Source organism: Pterocles gutturalis, unplaced genomic scaffold (genome assembly GCF_000699245.1).
Source record: "Pterocles gutturalis isolate BGI_N339 unplaced genomic scaffold, ASM69924v1 scaffold11493, whole genome shotgun sequence".
Taxonomy (NCBI): Eukaryota; Metazoa; Chordata; class Aves; order Pterocliformes; family Pteroclidae; genus Pterocles; species Pterocles gutturalis.
Window position 1 is genome coordinate 5,560 of NW_010120530.1, and position 18,996 is coordinate 24,555.

The following is an 18,996-nucleotide window of genomic DNA, read 5'->3' on the forward strand; positions in this document are numbered from 1 at the left end:
ACCCCTAAATGTTTGTTAGAAAGCTGAAGGGTCTGGGGATGATATGAGGAAAGGTGTCCTCACCCTGTCATGGAGCTGAAAGGCTCAGCGCCCGTAGCTTGCACACACACCAGCCTCCTAGGGAAGGATGCTCTGTTTGTGCAGAACTTCGCTCCCCAACCAGGGACCTGCTCATGCACCCTACGGGTGAAGGTTTGAGGACAGAGTTCACCTAAAACTCACTTTCAAATGGCAAAGGCAGCTTGTCCAGTGTAAAGAGCAGGAAACAAATGGTCAGGAGCTCCATGGCAAGGGTGGTGCAGAGGAGCACCACGTTGAAAGAAGCAGCTGTGCAAAGAAACAGAAACAAGAGGGACGCACATCAGAGGACAGCAGAAGAGTTCCTAAATCAGCTTCATCTTATTTGGTTAAGCTGAGCAGCCCCCAGTCTGAGCTCCCTGTCCGCGTAGAGCTCCGGTGTGTTCAGCCCTCAGCTTCCAAGGGACAAGCTGCCAAACCCTGAATGTGCCAGTACACTGTGCTCACATGGAAAACACTCCTCAGGCAGCCAAGAGGATTCTGATTTACAGCAGCTGGGCTGGAGGATGGCTGTGGACGTGTGCCAGTGGCCCAGTCCGTCTAACACTTTCACCTTATTTGAACCTTTTATTTTCTTTGAAATGGTCTTCCCTTCCCTTGTGACTGTTTCTTCTAAGCCCAGCTCGGCTTCTGTTACTGGCCGTGGGCAAAACATTTCAGTTCTTGCTTAATCTTGACAGAACGAGCTGAGATTCCCTCGCTGGTGCATCTCCACCACAAATGCGATTGATGACCTGACCCCAAATACCCCTCCATAAAACAACCGCATACGGGACTGAGACTTACCCAAAACCATTATAAAACCATTCAGCACCAAAAAGGCAACAGAACCAGCCGTGAATCCTTCACCATTCCCCACACCGATGTTCACCAAGTGACCTGAAACAGCACCAGCAGAGTTGGTCGTGAGCAAACCCTTAAGTGGAGCGTAACAGCGGAGTGACATCTCTGCAGCTGGAAAGGCTACAAGTCAAACGAATCCATGGCAGCCTCTGTAAAGAAAATCTACCACGCTGAAACCCATCTCTTCTGCAATGCAAAGCACTTGAGGCATTAACTGAAGGACTGGTGATGGTTATCCAAAAAAAGCTGATGATTTTACCTCCAGCTTGTAATAAATAGGGTCTGGCTGAAAACGTTCATCGCTTCTTGCCATACCTCTTAAGCAAGAGCTTTGACTTTCCCCACAGGTGCTCATTATAATAGGACCTGGCATGGAGGCTGCATGAACACGCTGCCCACCTGGAGCTAAATGAGGCTTTTTAAAGCCCAGGCTCAGCATTCTAAGATCTTCTTTCATGGCCAGGACCAACTAGGGTGAAGTACTCCAGGCTTCTGAAGGACAAAGCCAGAACTTGGAGTCTTCCAATGCCTAAAAAGCATCTCCTGAGCTGTTATTCTGAGATAACAGCCCAGAGGCAGACTGAGTGCTGTCTCACAATTGCTTAGCAGGGAAATCCTGAATTATGCTGGAGTTGAAGACGCAACTCAACCCCTGTACCTGTGACAGTACCAAGTGATGGCGATCAATTACATGAGCACAAGCTGGGAAGTTTGTTCTTTTTTTACAAGGAGGAATATTGGTAAGTCTGGTGTCATTGAATCTCCTGGGAGAAGGAATTACATTGGCAAAAGCAATCTGAAATTTCCTAGAAACATCCCTTTTTCTGAGTAACCCTGACCTTGCGTTACCTGCAAACCGAAGCCAGGTCCAGGCTCCCCAGAAGGCAGCATAGCAGAACGGAAGAACGGAACCAAACCTTCTCCCTCCTTGAACCTGGATCCTGCAGACGTACAGCTGCACTATGGCTCCTGGGATGAGCATGGAGGCTATGGAGAGCTGCTGTCTGCTGGGGTCACGGAAGCTCCCCTGGATGGCGGAGACGGCAGCCAGCCCGTTGCAGATGTAGAACAAGGCGTCGGGCACTTCAGCGCTGGTGCCGCTGGGGATGTTCTTGGACCTTGTGAAGCAGGTTTTGGCAGCCATCAGTGTGGTCTGAAGAGCTGAGCTGGACATAGCCTGGCCACCAACTGGGATCAAAGCCTTCTCCCCGATGGAGTTGATAAGGCTGGCAAAAGTGGCGTAGAGGGAGAGGGCGGTGCAAAGGCTGCAGGCAGCCCCGAGAAACAGGTAAGCACCCAGCATCGGGATCTGATGGATGAAGGCGGTTGTGAGGATGATGAAGGAGGCATTTTGCAGCATCTCCAGGGTGTCTTTGTGGGTTGACATCAGAAAGAGCATGCAGGCAATGGCCAGGAAGAACCACCCTCCAAACATTCCCAGCCTGCTCTCCTGAGCCTCGGACAGCCCGAGGAAGGTGGTGAGTGTGAACTCTTCCCAAGCCACCACCAGCCAGTAGAGGCTGTGGACACCAAACTTGGTAGTGTAGTAGACATCACCCCTCAGATAACTGTAGAAGCTGGACAGCAGCTGGCAGCTGGAGATGATGGATATCCACGCTGCTCCAACACAGAAGTTCTTCATGTACCCAAAGAAGTAAAAGGCAAATAAAAAGGGAGAGATGGTGTCACAGATATTGCCCAAGGCCATTGGCTCGGCATACTTTGTATTCTTCTTCTTTTCTTCCCCAATGGCCTTGGAAGAGCTCTTCTGTGCTGATCCCAGTAGCAAGACGTTGAAGAGAGGATGCCCAAAGCCCGGCAGGACGTACCGTTGTGTGATGCCCTTGAAGAGGAGAGCCACCGCTCCGTACAACCCGCACAGGACAATTACAAGCTCAATGACACCGGACACAATCAGGGCCCACTGGCCAAACAGCGCAACCGCTTCGAACACCAGGGCAAGCGCGATGGCCCCGAATATGAAGGGCATGATGTAGTTCACCGTGGCTGAGCAGAAGGAGAGGATAAAGGAGATGGAAATGTAAGCCACCAGCCCAGCCACCGCGCTTTGGCTGGCAGAGAGGGGGTCCATGCTGGCGGGCAGGAGGTGGCTGGCATTCCCTGAGGGCAGTGTTGTGTTCTCCAAGGAGGGGTAAGCGGCCGCAATGATGCGTGTAGCCCCGTAGCTGCTCCATAGAGCGGAGAAGGTGAGAAAGGCTGCGCCTCCGAGGTGGTCGTACTTCCGGAAGGCAAGAAATCCTGCCAGGAGCTGGACAAAGCCTCCAACCAGGATGAGGTGGACACCTGCGAAACACATTAAAAGGTCAGGTAGGAAGCAAGCCACGAAAAGGCTTGAGTTGCAGGAGGTGGTGCTGTGTCTCCAAGCCCTGGTGAATGCCCCACTGCAGGTCCCAGAGCCTTCTTGTGACCAGCCCCATGGCCTCTCCCTTCCCTCCTCTTCCCACCTGTCCTGGTTTGGGCTGGGACAGAGTTCACTCTCTTCCCAGCAGCTGGTGAGAGGCTGGTTTGGGTTTGTGCTGGGGAGAAGCTGATCACACACTGATGGGCAGAGCTGCTGCCAGGACAGTCAAGGACTTTCCAGCATCTCTGCTGTGCCCATGTCTGCAGGGGCAGGAGGAGCTGGGAGGGAGCACAGCCCCAGTGACCAGCCCAGGATTTGACCTTGGGTTTGGGACTGAGACCAAACTGGCCACTGGTCTGTTCTATATCATGTGCATCATGCCCTGTATAGAGGTGAGGCTCGGTCTGGAAGTGCTCTCTCTTGCTTTGGGTTGTGTTATCATCATTATTATTATTTCCAATATTATTGTAGTTTAGTTATTAAATTGTTCTTATCTCAACCTATGGGTCTTTCTCCTTCACCCCTTTAATTCTCTCCTCCATCCCCAGGAAGGCGGAGGGTGAGCGAGTGGCTGGGTTGTGGAAAGCTACGACACCACCTTTATGGCAAATCTCTGGGCTGAGCCTTGGTGTGTGGCCACCGACCCCCTTGGTCTGCTCAGTACGGTGAGCAGGTCCAGGAGCGGTTTGGATCTATGGTGGTAGGGGAACGGCACATGAAATCTTTGGACCAGACTCCTGGCGTTTGTTGGGAAAGGAGGAGCAGCCACCCTCGGGAGCACACGGACCTTCCGTGCATTGGAAGAACCCACCAACGCTGTCCATTGGGATGACTCTCCAAGAGTCCATCTTACCTGATGCTCTCAGGGAAAGCCCACCTCCAACAAGCAGCCCCAGTGTCACCCAGGAGCAGCATCACCCACCTGCAAGGATGTCCTCTGCTTCTTGTGGCCTGAGGCCGGTGTGTGCCACGGTGAAGTTCTGCAGGCAGAGGAGGAAGGCGCTGACCACATTCGCCAGGAGCCCCAGCACCGCCGGCTCGCTGTAGAAGACGGCCGCGAAACCCGCCATGCTCGCCATGGCCCTTCCAGACAAAACAAGAGTGTCGGCGGTCACCCCCACAACCTCACCGTCGTCGGCGTCTAGACCAGCGCTGCTTTGTCTTGGGCGCTTGGCCAACCTTCAGAGCCATGCCCCTGCTCCAAGGAGGGAGAAACTGGTGACAGGCTCAGGTGTTTCCATGGTACCTCCCCACTCCTTGCTCCAGACAAAGGCTCTATTCAAAGCAGAACTTTAGGTGCCTACTTTCCGGAGTCCTATCCAGAAAAAACACACACAACCTATTTAGGCTACGAGGATTTCTGGCAAAAACATGTTGAGGTGCCCCAACGCGCTGCAGGTGGTGGTGATGGTTTCTGCCCCCTCTTCTCCAGGCTGCTGGAGATGGAGAGGAATGAATAGCCTAACACAAATGAACAAACATTCAGACGAAACCCACAAGGTATTTTTGAGCCATTCCAGGACATTTCTTATCCACTGTTACAGACAAACAGGCAGGCACGGCGCACACATACACAGTCTCCCTTCCAGATGGAATTTTCCAGCTCCATCCCTTTCTTGAAACCCTAGTGACTAAATAGTCTATTTTCAAACCCTTCATATTTCTGACATTAACTCGCCTGTTTGCAGGCAGCCCCCATGTTTCCATTCCTCTGCACTCCTGGGTACCATGAGCTGGAGTTTGCTCTCTGGAGGTTTTTGTTAGGAAACAAAGATGAAAATAAAACAGCAATGTTCTTGTTATTTTGGTATTTTTAGAACATTTTATGACCTAAAGGAGCGGAAAAAAGGAGAAAGTGATGTATTCTGTTCTCAGCCATTCCAAAAAACCTCTTGGAAAGAAAGGCAAGCATGCGGTGCTGCTATTGATATGGGAAGTGAGCAGGAGTGAAGGAGCACCACCCAAAGAAGAAATAGCTTTGTGGATATTAATGAACCTAAATCCCCGTGTCTGCTCTTAAACACACAGTATTCCTGGGCAGACACAGACATTTTGCAGACACCAGTGCCCTCTGGACTCTTTTGTTCCATTAAAATCCCCATGTTTTCCTTCTCTCCATTTATTCTAAAGGATGCAATTTTCACAAAAACGAAGAATGAAGGATAAATTGACTCCTGACAGCTCTGAACTGATTCAGCAACTTAAACTCCCATGAAATATGGAAAGGGTAAAAACTTTCAACTGAACCCTGGGGGGAAATTAATTTGTTCAATTATTTGGTTGTGCTAAATGTTAGATTTTTCGGTCCAGAAAGGGAGATGCACCAAATCAGGGTTCTGCAGGATGAACGTGCTCTTTTAACGTCAAGCATTGGTATAAACTCCTGACTTGAAGGAAGCCCTGAGAAGCGATGCACCCTTAGGAGGAGCTGAGCAGCTATCTGTGGAGCCCATGACATTGTGGGTTGGTTGGTTTTTTTTAAGCGACATGCAGATATAAATAAGCGGTTTGGTTTAAATGGTTATACTTGGAAGAGAGCCACAACATTAAGTTCCTCCAGATGTTTTGCTCTGAAATAGCCCAGACAGTGGCTTTCTAGGGATGCTGCAACAAGCCCCTGTTTTGAGTCCATCTCTGGAGGAGGATGAGGTGGGTTTTCTGGAGGAAGACGGGCTGGCCAGGTGGCTGCTTGGCTCGCAGATGTGGTTTTTAATTTGCCAAGGATCACTGTCTTGGCGGTTTGTGCATAACTAGTGGTTTTAGAGCCTGCGACGCACAGCTGGGTTTTGTGAAGGATGTAGAGACACAACTGGTAGTTGTGTCCTTCCCGGGATGTCTGAGAAGGGGGAAAGAAATACCCAAATATGCTGTGTTGGGCTATGGAGGTGTAAAGGGAAAGGATGTGAGAGGATTTAGACCAAGATATGGAAAAGGAGGATGGAAATATTGAAAAGGAGGAGGATGAAGGAGTTTCCCTTGGGAGGAGAAGGTTTTGGGGTTGGAAAGAGCTGCAGACCTACCCACTGCTCACACCTACCCACAGCATCCCCCCAGACTTGTGGTCCGTCTCCTCAGACCATTTCAGCATTTGTGCCTTGCCTCCCCACCTCTATTTCATGCAACAGAAGGACACACTGATAATTAATCCCCTCCCGGTGCTGTCTCGGGGCGGCAGCACCAGTAATGCCGTGAGCTGCACCTGGAGAAATGAGGGTCTGCATGGAAACGCTCAGGGGTGTTTTCTGTACAAAGCACACCCAAGCCTTGGCTGTCCCTGGGATAAAACCCCTCGCCGCTGCTCTCGCTATTTGCTTTGCACAGCTGCTGCCTCTGGCTCTTTGCCTGTTTCTCTGCATGCACTACAGAAAACTGATAACGGGACGCCTCTGCCCCCCCCTCTCCGTGCAACACAGCAAGGAAGGAAGGACCTCCTGCTAAGTTTTTCCTTGGTGCTGCAGTCTGCAAGGTGGGCATCTTCAGCTGGGACTGGTGCAAAGTAGCTCTTTGGGTAGAGATCGTGCAGGCGATGCAGGGCGGCGGGGGCAGAGCCAAGGGGAAGCCCTGTTCTGCCGTGTGGGGGTTAGCAGCTTTCCGTACCCATGGGGTACCGGTCAGCACAGCCACCGTCCAGGAAACCGCGAGGATGGAGCCCTCCCTGCGGCGAGGAAGCAGCTGGAGACCTGCCAGACCTTTTGGAGAGCCGGCTCTCCCCGACGGACGGGGCAGCCCAGGGTGATCCTTCGCTTGCACGAACCCCTCGTGCAGCGAGGGTCAAACCAAAGCCGTCCCCTCCCTCACCCAGCCTCCTCTGGTTTTTTTTCCTTTCCCTGCTCGCCCCTGCCACTCTCCAGGCTGGGGTTTGCAGAGATGCCTGCTGAGGTCCTCCCTCCGTCCTGGCTCCTCTCCCCTGGCCGTGACCTTTGAGCCGTGCCCACGTGGCCAGCGTGCCGGCTGGGCTGCAGCCTCTGGGCACCTCTTCCTTTCCTTGCCGCCTTGCTCGCAATAACTTCCCTTCACCCCTTCCAGAAAAGGAGGTTCCCCTCTGCATCCCCTTTCCATCTTGCTGTCCGCCTGGGCTTTGCAGACATCGCTGCGCATCCCCTTTCCCTGGCACCTGCTGCCTGGGCTGCTGTTCCTGCGCTGGTATTAACGGGAACATGCCGGTGTACGGACACAGGAGGTTGGAACAAGGCTTAGCATGCCATGGGACACTTGTATAAACACCAAAACATTAAATTTTCAGACACTTACTTATTCCCCAGTGGCAGTTTGCGATTAGTTTTCCATCCCACCTTCTTAATGATAACAAATGTTTACACAGCTCTGAGAAAACACCGTGCCTCTCAAGATAAACACGTTAAGAGAACGAAATGCAATTCTTTTTTTTTTTTTTTTTTTTTGGATAAGCACGCAGCAAGACAAACAGTGCACAACAATGCTACACAGCTGAAATAAATGTCCCAACCCTGACCCTCCTCTGGTGGAGAACAGCACCAAGTTGCCTGAGATGCATTGCTACGAGCACGGTGCTCAAGGGGCTGCCTGGCGTCTAGTCGAAAAAATTCAGGCTGGTTTTAAATGCACCAGGCTGTTATTCTGTACAAAATAATATGCAGCACGTTAAACATCCCCAGGTTTCACTCCTGGACAATGCAAAGATCTATGGCATCTCCCCAAAGACCAAATATTAATTCGGGAATGAAGGATCCCGATACCTCTTGGCAGCTACAGAGTTTGTGGCTGCACGAGCAGCTCAATGAACGGCAGCACATGGCAGGCAACGCCGCAGAGCTGGATATTCAGCAGAAGGAGAGCTACGGAGAGATGCAGCCAAATGCCAAAACAGTGAATGTATTCAAGAAAAAGCATCAAAGTAAAAAAGCCACCAATGCCACGCTTCTCCCTCTGCAGCTTGGATTACCTGGTTTGGTGACACTTCGGCTCAGTGGGAGGATGCTCTTGTCCCTCTCATTTCCTGGTAAGGACCAGTTTTATAGTCCTCCTCTGGAGGAGGAGCCTGGGGCCAGTTGCTTCACAGATTGGCACCTGTGGCATTTTGGAGACAGGAATTTCCTTGAGCTTTGTCAGTTATTGTCCTAAATATATTTTTTTTTATTAGTTCCTGAAACCAGGGGGGTTTCCCTTCTGTTCGGCAGAGAAAAACCACCCCTCCTCATCGATGCCCCGCACCCTCTCCGTCCCCAGAGGCTGATGTCATCACACTTGAAATTCAGTTGCAAAAAAACAAAAAGCAAATTGCCTTTCAGAAGCATATATAAACCCTGACACCAAAGCACCTTGCAGCCAGACACCTCTCCCATCCCTGGGACAGAGCAGCGCCGAGCCGGGGATTCAGCAGGGTACCAGCCACCAGCATGGTCTCCTTCACCTCACAGGTAACTCCTATTGCATGGAAACACCTAATCATCTCTAATTTTCCCTTTTTTTTTTCACTTTAAGGAGGTAATGTCATTTTTTTTCCGGGCAGTTCCTCAACATGTCGTGACATTAGATGGGAACCTGCCCCCGTCCTAACAACACCCGATGGCTTTCCCAGACACCTTATTCCGAGTTACTAACCTGTTCCTTCCATGCCTGCTTCTTTTATGTCTCCCAAACGTGTTTTGTCCAGTGCCATGGCAGGGGGGGGTTGTTGGTTTTTTTGTGGTTTGTTTTTTTCTCCTCGTGTCCACTCGGAGCCGGTCCCACTCGCAGCATACGAGGATTTCATGGTAGGGCTGAAAAAGCTCTGCTGCCCCTTCCACTCTCCGGCTTTATTTCCCTGGTTGTTCTTGGCACTCCTGCTGGACTGAGCTTTGGAAAAGGTTTGTTTGGGTTTGTTTTTGTTTTTTTTTTTTCCTCCTTTAAATAGGTAGCTCGTTTTATCCACTCTTTTGATCTGTGAGTTTCTTACGATGCCATGTTAGAGGCTCTGAAAAAGTTCAAGCAGCTGAGGTGACAAATGCTCTTTCTCTGTCTTTACTCTAGAAATTCCAGAAGTTCTTGGCAAGCTCCCGGCAAGTTCACAAAACTGCTGCTCACGGTTTGTATCTCTCTGCAGAACAGCATTTCCTCTCCTTTTTTTTAAAAGAGCATCCCCAAATCATCATGTCATTACTTTAAAAAAAAAAAAAAAGTTTAAAAAAAGTTTTAAAAAACCGTGCTGGGCTCTGTGCATGGAGATAAACCACTCAAATTCTCAGGAAACAAAACATCCTTGGGGTTCTTGTGGCGATTGTTGCCCTCGGTTGCTAAAGAAGGAGGAGAAAAGTAACAAGGGGTAAAAATGTTGATTGGTAGTCTTTAGACTTTAACTGATGCAGAACCAGACTTTCCAAATTCTTACACTTTGACCATAAATACAAGATATTTACATTCTGTCTGTCATGGGATTGTTCAGATCCTTACCTCCTCTGTTCATCACGACTTCTTTTTTTACCCCTGACCTCGCTCTGATCGGTGCGTGAAGTGGTTCACGGATCGTTCTCCGTGTCTCGCAGCCCGGGTGCTGCTCCTCCAGCCCTGCACGGCTGCGGCGTCGCTGCTCCAGACAAAGCAAACTGAACTTTGCTCTGTAGCCACCTGGTCTGCTATAAGTTTGTCTAGTAACTTATTTTAAAATGTGTTATTAATGCAATAGATGCAGTGCACGTTACTTCATGGACACCTGCGAACAAGAAAAATAATAAGAGCAGTAGTAGTAACTGCAGTAATAATAATAATAACAGTAATAATATTCCACCCAGATCTGTTTTAATCTTGGACAACCTTCTCAGGGTCTTTATTTTTTTTATTAAGTTCCATGCCACAGCTTCCATACCAGGACAAAAACTCCGGAGTCATGAAACGTTTTTCCCCGAGGGGTTAAAAAATCTCGCTGCCTACTGAAGCGACAAAGAGCGTTTGATGATGGGAAGGAAGCAATCAGAATTTTTATGGCTGGGGTGTGATTCAAGCAGATTTTCCTCCAGCCTCTCCAATCTCGCTTGACCTCACTGTTTCCTTCTCCTCGAGGGCGTTGGTGCTGTTGTTTGTGGCAGGCGAAGATGCTCCCGGAGTACACGGGGACGATGCAGATTTTTTGTCAGCAGAAGGTTTCCGAAGTGCTGAGTGTTACAGATTCCTATAGCAATATATCTGATAGAGCCGCTGCGAGGGGTGAATTTTCTTTCAGTGAGTCACAGCCATGATGACATTCTCAGCTGTGTTTACAAGGAGTTTTTAGACTCCTGGGCTCTAGGTGAGTCCAACTACATTGGCAAGCAAACTGTGAGTCAGTAGGCATGACATTTAAGAATGAATACGCGCTAGTGAAATTAGGGAACGGTCATTATTTTAATTGGGATATTTTCTGTTTAAAAAAATAAAGTGTCATAAGTACCTGCTGATTTTGATGAGGTTTCCCGTCAGATGCTGAAGCAAAGTATTTTTGTTTTCATGCTTCACTCATCTTGACATTTTCGTGTGATTGGTTTCATTCGGACATTAATGCCATCTTTCATCTCTGTGTGTGCACCCCCTCCATACATATATACGAATATATATATATCTATGGAGTCACAATCGTCCAAATGTTAGCGATATTGAATTATATCATTTTTCTATTCTCATGTGCACACTCAAAATGATATTATAAATTATAACAGGTCATAATAATTATAATTTTATGTATTATAAATTCATCAAATTCATGGTTTAATCCCCTTCTGAAGCATAGGCTGAATCCTCTGATGTGCTGAGTTCAACTATGAAAGAACACACAAAGAACTATTTTTTCAGCGCTGACAAGCTGTTGAGTGCAAAGGGCTTAAGAGCTTTGCTGGTTGAGACAAGGCACCTCAGTGCCTTGTAGGACCAAACTTCTGGAAAAATCCAGGCTTTGGGTCTAGTCCCACTTGCCAAAAAATAATGGAAGCTGTAGGAAAGTTTGGTTTTATGTGATCCACTCCCAACCGGGCACCACTGGTACTGTAGCAGGGCACCTGCTCTGCCTTTTATCCAGATAAAGGGACAAAGTTTGTACTGACCCCCGAAAAGATGGTTGCTTGAAAGCCAGGGTGGGGGAATGTGGTTGAACCTTGAAAGTGTTTCACTTGAACCTTCCTGAAGCCACCCCAGGAGGTGCATGGACTGGTCCTTATGGCACGGGAACATGGAAGGTGCCGGGAAACCCATGGAGAGGGTTCTCTGGGCCGGCCATGAGGACAAATGGCACCTCCCCGGAGGGAAGATGCCAGTTCCCTCTCCAGGAGCATCCTTCCACTGTCTACGGAGGGAGCCTGCAGCAATGGTGCTGCTCTCCTAGGCTCCACCAAGTGCAAGGTTCACAGCCTGGGACAGCCCAGGGAAGCTGTACATCACCTCCAGGTCTGTAGGGCTATAGGACACCATGCGTCCCAAGGGCCGTGCTGGGCAGATCCTGCACTCTCCAGCTGCCTTTGCCCTTCAGTAAATTCAGCAAGACCAGAGGGTGAAGACCTGTGAGCTGCCAGCACATGGCCCACGTGTGTCTTGACCCCCTCCCCTCTCTCTCGGTGCTGCAGTGGTGGCCAGGAGCGCGCCAGAGGAGACGGTGACAAGCAGCTTTGCCTCCTTCATCCATGCTGTTCGACCCGAGCACTTGTCCAAGACCGTCCGTCAGAGAAGCAAGAGGATGATCCTCGACAGCCTTGGGGTTGGCCTCGTGGGCAGCACGACGCACGTGTTCGACATCGCTCTGCAGTACTGCCGGGTAGGAACAGCCCCGTGTCACCATGTCATTAGGTGATCCCCACCCTGACATCACCACCACAACCAAGGCTTTATTTCATGCATGCTTTGCAGAAGAGGGGTGTTCCAGCATCACACAACCATAGAATCACAGAATGGTTTGGGTTGGAAGGGACCATAAAGCCCATCCAGTTCCATCCCCCTGCCATGGGCAAGGACACCTCCCACCAGCCCAGGTTGCCCAAAGCCTCATCCAGCCTGGGCTTGAGCTGGGCAATCACTGTTTGGCTCAAGGTTCTCACCTGAATTTCCCTCCCTCTCACAGGAGCTGTACTCTTCAGTTGCCGTGAGCTCTGTCTATGGCAAACCTGGCGTGAAGCTCTCCCCGACGCTGGCTGCGTTCACCAACGGCGTTGCGGTAAGGCAGGCTCTTCCAGGAGAAGCTCTGCTTTGTGGTGCCTTCAAAGACACTCGTTAGTATTGCGGGAAGCAGGCTAGGAAGGGTAATGGGGGACAAGAAGTCATGGGCCCCTCTGCAGTCTTGCACAATGCTTTCAGAGGGACCACCATGGGGAGCACCAGATGACTGGGTGGATGTTGTTACCCACGTAGCCTCAGCAATATCAGCAAGGACCTCCAGCTCCCTCAGCCCCCCTGCACCAGCATGTCCTTATTTCCATTTCTCTGGCAGACCCACTCCATGGATTTCGATGATACCTGGCACCCCGCCACTCACCCCTCAGGGGCTGTTCTGCCCGCTCTTCTGGCAGCTTCCCAGATGCTACCTCCAAGCGCCAAACCCAACGGCATGGATTTCCTGCTGGCGTTTAATGTGGGCCTGGAAGTGCAAGGAAGGCTCATGCATTTTTCCACTGAGGCTCATGACATTCCAAAAAGGTAAACCTCCTTCTCTACACAGAGTAGGAAGAGGGTTGGGGAGTCTGTTTCCAAATGTTCATTTAAGTCCAGCTGAACTCAGGATCAGGGTAAAGCCCTACCGAGAGCCCAATGCCAGTTCTGCCAGAGCTCATGAGGCACCACGTATTCATTGGTGACCTCCAGTGATCTCGCCTCAAAAATAACCATCAAGAGGACTACCACTGAGACTGCAGTGTAATTATTTAAACTAACCGGGGCAAGAGCCTGGGACAGCCATGCACACAGCTTAATTGTGGTGCAGTCCCTGGCACAGCTCCTGCCTGTGCCAACTGCTGTTCACCAGGGAGTGCCTTGGTGTTGTCCAAGGGATAGCATCAACCACCATGAGGCCACCTTATTTGTCTGGGGGGAGAAAGATTGGCTGGGCAGACACAAGCTGTGCCACCTACTCTTGGGGAAAATTAAACATTGCTTTCCGGAGATGCTGAGCTCACTCTGTGGTCTCCAATGAAGTTTCAAGTAGATGCTTAGTTTTCAGATGGCTAAATTTTGAGTTAGGTCAATCCCACCTGCACTGAAGCCACGAGGCATTTCCACTGGCTGACTTGGCAGTTTATTGGCAGTCCTGTGGGCAGGTCTGGTAGGTGAGGTGCTTGGGTTCTCCCTGTGCCGAGTGGGCAGGGTTGCTCATATCTCCAATTTCCCCTTTAGGTTCCACCCTCCCTCGGTGGTCGGCACCCTGGGCAGCGCTGCAGCCACTGCGAAGCTGCTCTCTCTCAGCACAGCCCAGTGTGCTCACGCTTTGGGCATCGCTGCATCGCTTGCAGGGGCACCCATGGCCAACGCCGCCACCCAAGCCAAGCCGTTGCATATCGGGAACGCCACCCGCCTGGGCTTCGAAGCAGCACTGCTGGCTGCCAGAGGGATGGAGGCGAACCCTTTAATTCTGGATGATATCCCTGGTTGCTCTGGATTCAGCGCTTTCTACAGTGTCTATCAACCCAAACCACTGTCCACATCAAGTGACCATCATGAGTTCCTCTTGGAGAAGCAGGATATCGCTTTCAAGAGATTCCCAGCCCACCTAGGGATGCACTGGGTGGTGGATGCTGCCTTGTCTGTCCGGAACCTCTTCATCAACTATGCAGGGTCCTTCTCTCCCTCTTTGATCCGCACCATTGTGCTGAAGATCCCAGTGTCCAAGTACATCAATCGGCCTTTCCCCAGCTCTGAACACCAGGCTAGACACTCCTTCCAGTTCAACGCCTGCGCTGCCCTGTTGGATGGTGAAGTCGGCCTCAGCTCCTTCATGGAGAGCAGCATCCATCGGCAGGAGCTGAGGGAGCTGCTGGACAAAGTGGTGGTGGAGCACCCTGAAGATAACGTGGCCAACTTTGACAAGATGTACGGAGAGGTGGCACTGCTCTTGCACAGCGGGGATGTCCTGACGGGCAAGTGTGACACTTTCTATGGGCACTGGAGGAAGCCTCTGAGCAAAGAATCGCTCCTGAAGAAGTTTCGATCCAACGCCTCTCATGTGCTTCCAGAAGAAAAAATAGAAAACATCATCACCATGGTGGACAACCTGGAGAACCTGTCAGATAGTTCCCAGCTGGCCTGCAGCCTGTGAGGGAACAGCAAGTGGGTTTTTGGTAAGGGACTTGTCCTGGTGAAACTCTGATTCCTTTCTTCGTTGGTGCTTTACTATTGATTTCCAGTGACAGGAAAGTTCCCACCCCTTGAAGTCAAAGTAGATGCTTTAGTACCAAAGGAACCCACGAGGTGGGAGGTGTGTCTGTGTTAGTAATTAGCACACAGATTAAATTTCATCTCGTGGTTGATGCTGTCTGAGTAGCTGAAAAGCCACCACAAATATGAAAAAAATCCCATGGAAATCTATGAGAATCCTGGGGTATCATCTGGAAGCTGGCTCTCCAGAAGGAACTGTGTCTAGATATTTTTTAAAGCTGCATTCAAAGTTTTTTTTTTCTGTGCAGAATGCTTAACTGCTCAGTCTGGGAAGAAGAGGAAGTTAACTGCAAAATGTGTGCTTTCCTTAGTGCTCTTCTGGGCACTCTCCAGATCATGGTTAGTTCGTCATGCTGGCCAGATGAAAAATCTATCCGTTACTGTAAACAGCCCTGCCTGCAAAACTCTCTGGTAGAGAGGGATTTTTTTTTTTCATTTCCAGTAAAAGCCTCCCATTTCTCCAGCACTTGGGAAGCGTTTGTCACTTCTCTGTGTACAAGGTTCAAAGACCTTTGAAACCCATACATCTTTTCAGAATGAAAGGCAATGGGTAGGTGAGGAGCCCTACAACAGCCCTACACCTACATCCCTGTTCCATGTCATCCCTCCTGGCTTTGGGCTGGTCGCCTGGGCACTTCTTCAGAGGTGGTCTCTAGTCCGTGCAGAGATGGGCACCTCTGGAGAGTGACTTGGGCATGTATATGCTGTGACCTACCTTGGGAAATTCCTGTTTCTCTCCCCTGAGAGGAGGGAAATCTTACTGAGACTCCGTTTGTAACTCACCTTTCCATCTGGGATGAAATCGGTACTTGTGCTCCTGAGCAGCCCTTCATCAAAAGGCTTTTCTTACCCAGCGCCCTTTCTGAACAGTGGGATGGAGAATGATGCAATACTCCTCTGAACATTGAACAAACACTGTGATGCCTGATCCAAAGGATTTGTTTCCAATATGATCATGACATAGGTGCAGAATCTGTTGCAGAAGTGAGGGTCCCCTTCTGCAAGGGGGACCAAGATGGCACTAGACAGACAAGAAGGAATGTGGACCAGTTCCTTTCTAGCTCGCTGGTAGTGGTCTATGCAGAGAACTTCCCCGCCACCAGAGCAAAACTGTTTGCCCACCTGTTAATCCACTCTCATACTGGCTGGCATACTCACACTGAATCTTTCTGAATAAAGAACTGAAGTAAATTCATTTTCTGCATAAAGATTTAATGCTATGTTATGTAGACCATCAGGTTCTCAGTTTTAATCTGAACTTATGCAATAAAGAGGTTTTTCCAATAGATGAGGAACCCTGCAGAGGCCAGGACAGGGCCTGTGGCCAGTGATTTCTCCTGGGTCATGTATTTACATGGAGCCCATGCAGGCTGTTTTTCCTGGTGACAACAATAGCAATTAGCCAGCAAAGCCTGGCTGTGGTTAAACACGACCTCTCAACAAAGACAAGTTACCCAGTGTTTCTCTGTTAAGCAACCGATTTCAAATACTTGTTAAGTTTCCATGACAAGCTTCTAGTTCCCCTTGGTTCGAGCCAGCCAAACACATCATTCCATGTTTCACAGCCCAATGAACTGGAAACCCAGAGATCCAGTGCCTTCCAAGTCAGCTCAACATTTCTCAAGGGGATCAAATGTGAGACGGAACTGAGATGGGCTTCAGTGGAGGGAACAATGCATCTCAGTGGGTTATCAATGGTTTCAGTGTCCTGACATTTGTTCCAATGTTCTCATTTCCATGCCTCCTGCACCATGCTGCAGTGATGCCCCGTAGCAGTGAAGCTGAGCAGGAGAGGAGGAAACTAGCACCTTTTACCTGTTGGTGCTGGAGCAGAAAAAAGAGCTTTTCAGTTGCGTTTCAGGCTACATTTTGTCCCCAAGATCCAGAAACCCTTCTAAAACCCATTCATGCCTTGTCTGTCCCATCAGATGCAATGCTGACAATGTGTAAAATTAGGAAGTGAAGGCATAGGAAGGCCAGTAGGTACAACTTGCCTTTTATTTGGCCCCTCATCAGTTGAATCAGTAAGTGGTTTCTCCAGAGCATCTAGGAGCTAAAGATATACCTAAGATTTATTTTTTTAATTCATGGTATTTCCTCTAAAAGCCTAGGACCCTGAAAACACCTCCAGCATCCCAGCCCAGGAAAGCATATCACTCATTATTTCCACTTTCAAACTCCAAATGTTTCATATCCTTAACTAATTAGCAGGCAAACCGCTGGCAAGGGAAGCAAGGCCTTAAAAGAAACAAGGAAAAAAATGACCTGTGAAAATCATAGACCAGCTTGTGTGACGCTCAGGATATTCAGCGGTTAATATGGTGCCACCAAAGCCCCTAACTTCTCCTCTCAGGGTGAATGAGAAAAGAGCCATTACTCTTCTTTCTACTGCTGTTCCAAGATAAATGACACTTAAAATTACGAAAAGGAAACATTTCTCCACAAACATATTTCTGGTAGCAAGCTCAGTGAATGAAAGGACGCTTGCAGTGCACGGCCAGGCAGGATCCATGTTAGCAATCAGTCAATAGCTACAATCCCACACCAGAAATTAATAGGGCTCTGCTGGCACAAACACTTGGCCAGGGAGAAGCCCTGACCAGTAGAGAGCTCGAGAAAGCGGAAGCAGGGCTGGCAGGAGCAGGATGCTTCCATCAGCCATCTCCTGTGGGCATCAACCCTCCCCCGTGGACAGGACTGTCGTGGTTTCAGCTGGGACAGAGTTGACTTTCTTCCCAGCAGCTGGTGTGAGGCTGTTTGGGTTTGTGCTGAGGAGAAGCTGATCACGCACTGATGGGCAGAGCTGCTGCCAGCACAGTCAAGGACTTTCCAGCTTCTCTGCTGTGCCCGTGTCTGCAGGGGCAGGAGGAGCTGGGAGGGAGCACAGCCCCAATGACCAGCCCAGGATTCGACCTTGGGTTTAGGATTGAGACCCAAACTGGACGATGGTCTGTTCCATCCCATGCACAGCATGGCCAGGTTAGATGAGGTTCTGTCCAGAAGTGCTCTCTCCTTCTCTGGGTCATCTCTCTCTGGGTTGCCCTGTGCTCTGTTGGTCAGCTCTCCATCTCCTGGACGCTCAGGCTCAATTTCATTGTAGTTTAGTTGTTAAATTGTTCTTATCTCAACCCACGAGTCTCTTTTCCCTTTACCCCTTTAATTCTCTCCCCATCCCCGGGAGAGTGAAGGGCGAGGAGCGGCTGTTGTGGTGTTTTGTTACTAGCCAGGGTCAAAACCACGACAAGGAGCCACGCGTGGGGTCCCGCGGGCGGGGCTGGACACACGGAGGGCGCTCAGCACCCTGGAGAGCAGCCGCCGATCGGGCTCCAGGAGCGCGGTGGGGTCCCTCCGTGGCGGTCCCTCCCCTGGGGTCCCCTCCACAAGGGGAAGGTTATGAGGTGCCTGTGGTACCTCTGTCCCGTGGCAGCTTTTGTCATTAGTTCCCACCAACAATTCAACTCGAGCTGAAAGGAGCTTTCATCCCTCCGGCCACCCCTGGCGCAAGTTTTGGATAATCTGAAGATCTGAATTTTGTAGGGCTTTGCATTTTTTTTTTCGCATCATGAAGAATTCTGGATTCCCCATTAAATGGCAGCAGAAAAAAAAAAAAAGTACAATTCACAGATTATTTCCATTTTAGAGAGGCTTTGGCGGCAGAGGTCGGAAAAGTCCTCTCTGCCTCCTAGCACTGTTTCCGTGACGATGACATTGCTACCACGATGTGGCCAGCTGGGGAACTGCTCTCCTTGAAAAACCCCAAGCCCTTCTTCAGTGTTTTATGCTTTTTTAAATAATTGAAGAATTGATTTTTAAATAATTAAAGAAAGAAGGAGGCTTCAGACAGTCCCAGGAGTAATTGAGCACCATCAGTCAGAGTCGAAGGGGGCTCTGCTGTGGTAGACCCCCCCCGGCTCCAGCTCCGCTGACACACCGTCCTCCTCGCAGGGATGAGCCATGCCTCCCTCCATGCCACGTGCAGCTCCATGCCATTGCTCCTGGAATGACCCTGGATGCCTCTTCTAGACAGAAAAAGGCAGGAGTGTTGATCTTCCTCTCCCTGGTCCGATGGTTCTCCCAAGCTCTGGACTTGTTGCCATGGGGGGGTCAAGTTTTGCAAGGAGGTTGCTGTTCCAAAAATGGCTGAAACAAACAGTCCAGAGGAACGTGTCATGCATGGGGATGGAAAAGAGGAGCAAACCTCTCCCAGCTGCAGTACCAGGTTGCATCCTTCCCTCAGCAGCAGGGATGTGGAGGCCAGACACATGCAGCTGGTGTAAGGGCCAGAGCAAAGCCCTCTTGCTGCCTAACTGGGAAAACAGGGAAAGCAGTATGGGCTGCAAGCTGGGGGACAATGTTTCCTGCCTGATGCTAGCATC

General features: G+C 50.0%; 1 protein-coding gene across 1 annotated transcript; it reads left to right on the plus strand.

Moving 5' to 3' along the window:
- The first annotated feature begins 7,981 nt into the window (after nt 1–7,981).
- Nucleotides 7,982–14,501, plus strand: LOC104464282 (cis-aconitate decarboxylase-like). Its single transcript, XM_010076940.1, has 6 exons — nt 7,982–8,134; nt 9,272–9,326; nt 11,827–12,014; nt 12,318–12,410; nt 12,684–12,889; nt 13,583–14,501. The coding sequence occupies exons 1-6, from the start codon at nt 7,982–7,984 to the stop codon at nt 14,499–14,501; spliced, it is 1,614 nt and encodes a 537-aa protein (XP_010075242.1).
- The last annotated feature ends 4,495 nt before the right edge of the window (nt 14,502–18,996 follow it).

Bases quoted from the DNA above. Each gene is read 5' to 3' on its own strand.
- LOC104464282 (XM_010076940.1), top strand. From the start codon at position 7,982: ATGAAGGATCCCGATACCTCTTGGCAGCTACAGAGTTTGTGGCTGCAC. The intron at 9,327-11,826 runs GTTTGTATCTCT...TCGGTGCTGCAG, and splicing joins TCACAAAACTGCTGCTCACG to TGGTGGCCAGGAGCGCGCCA. The intron at 12,015-12,317 runs GTAGGAACAGCC...TCCCTCTCACAG, and splicing joins TCGCTCTGCAGTACTGCCGG to GAGCTGTACTCTTCAGTTGC.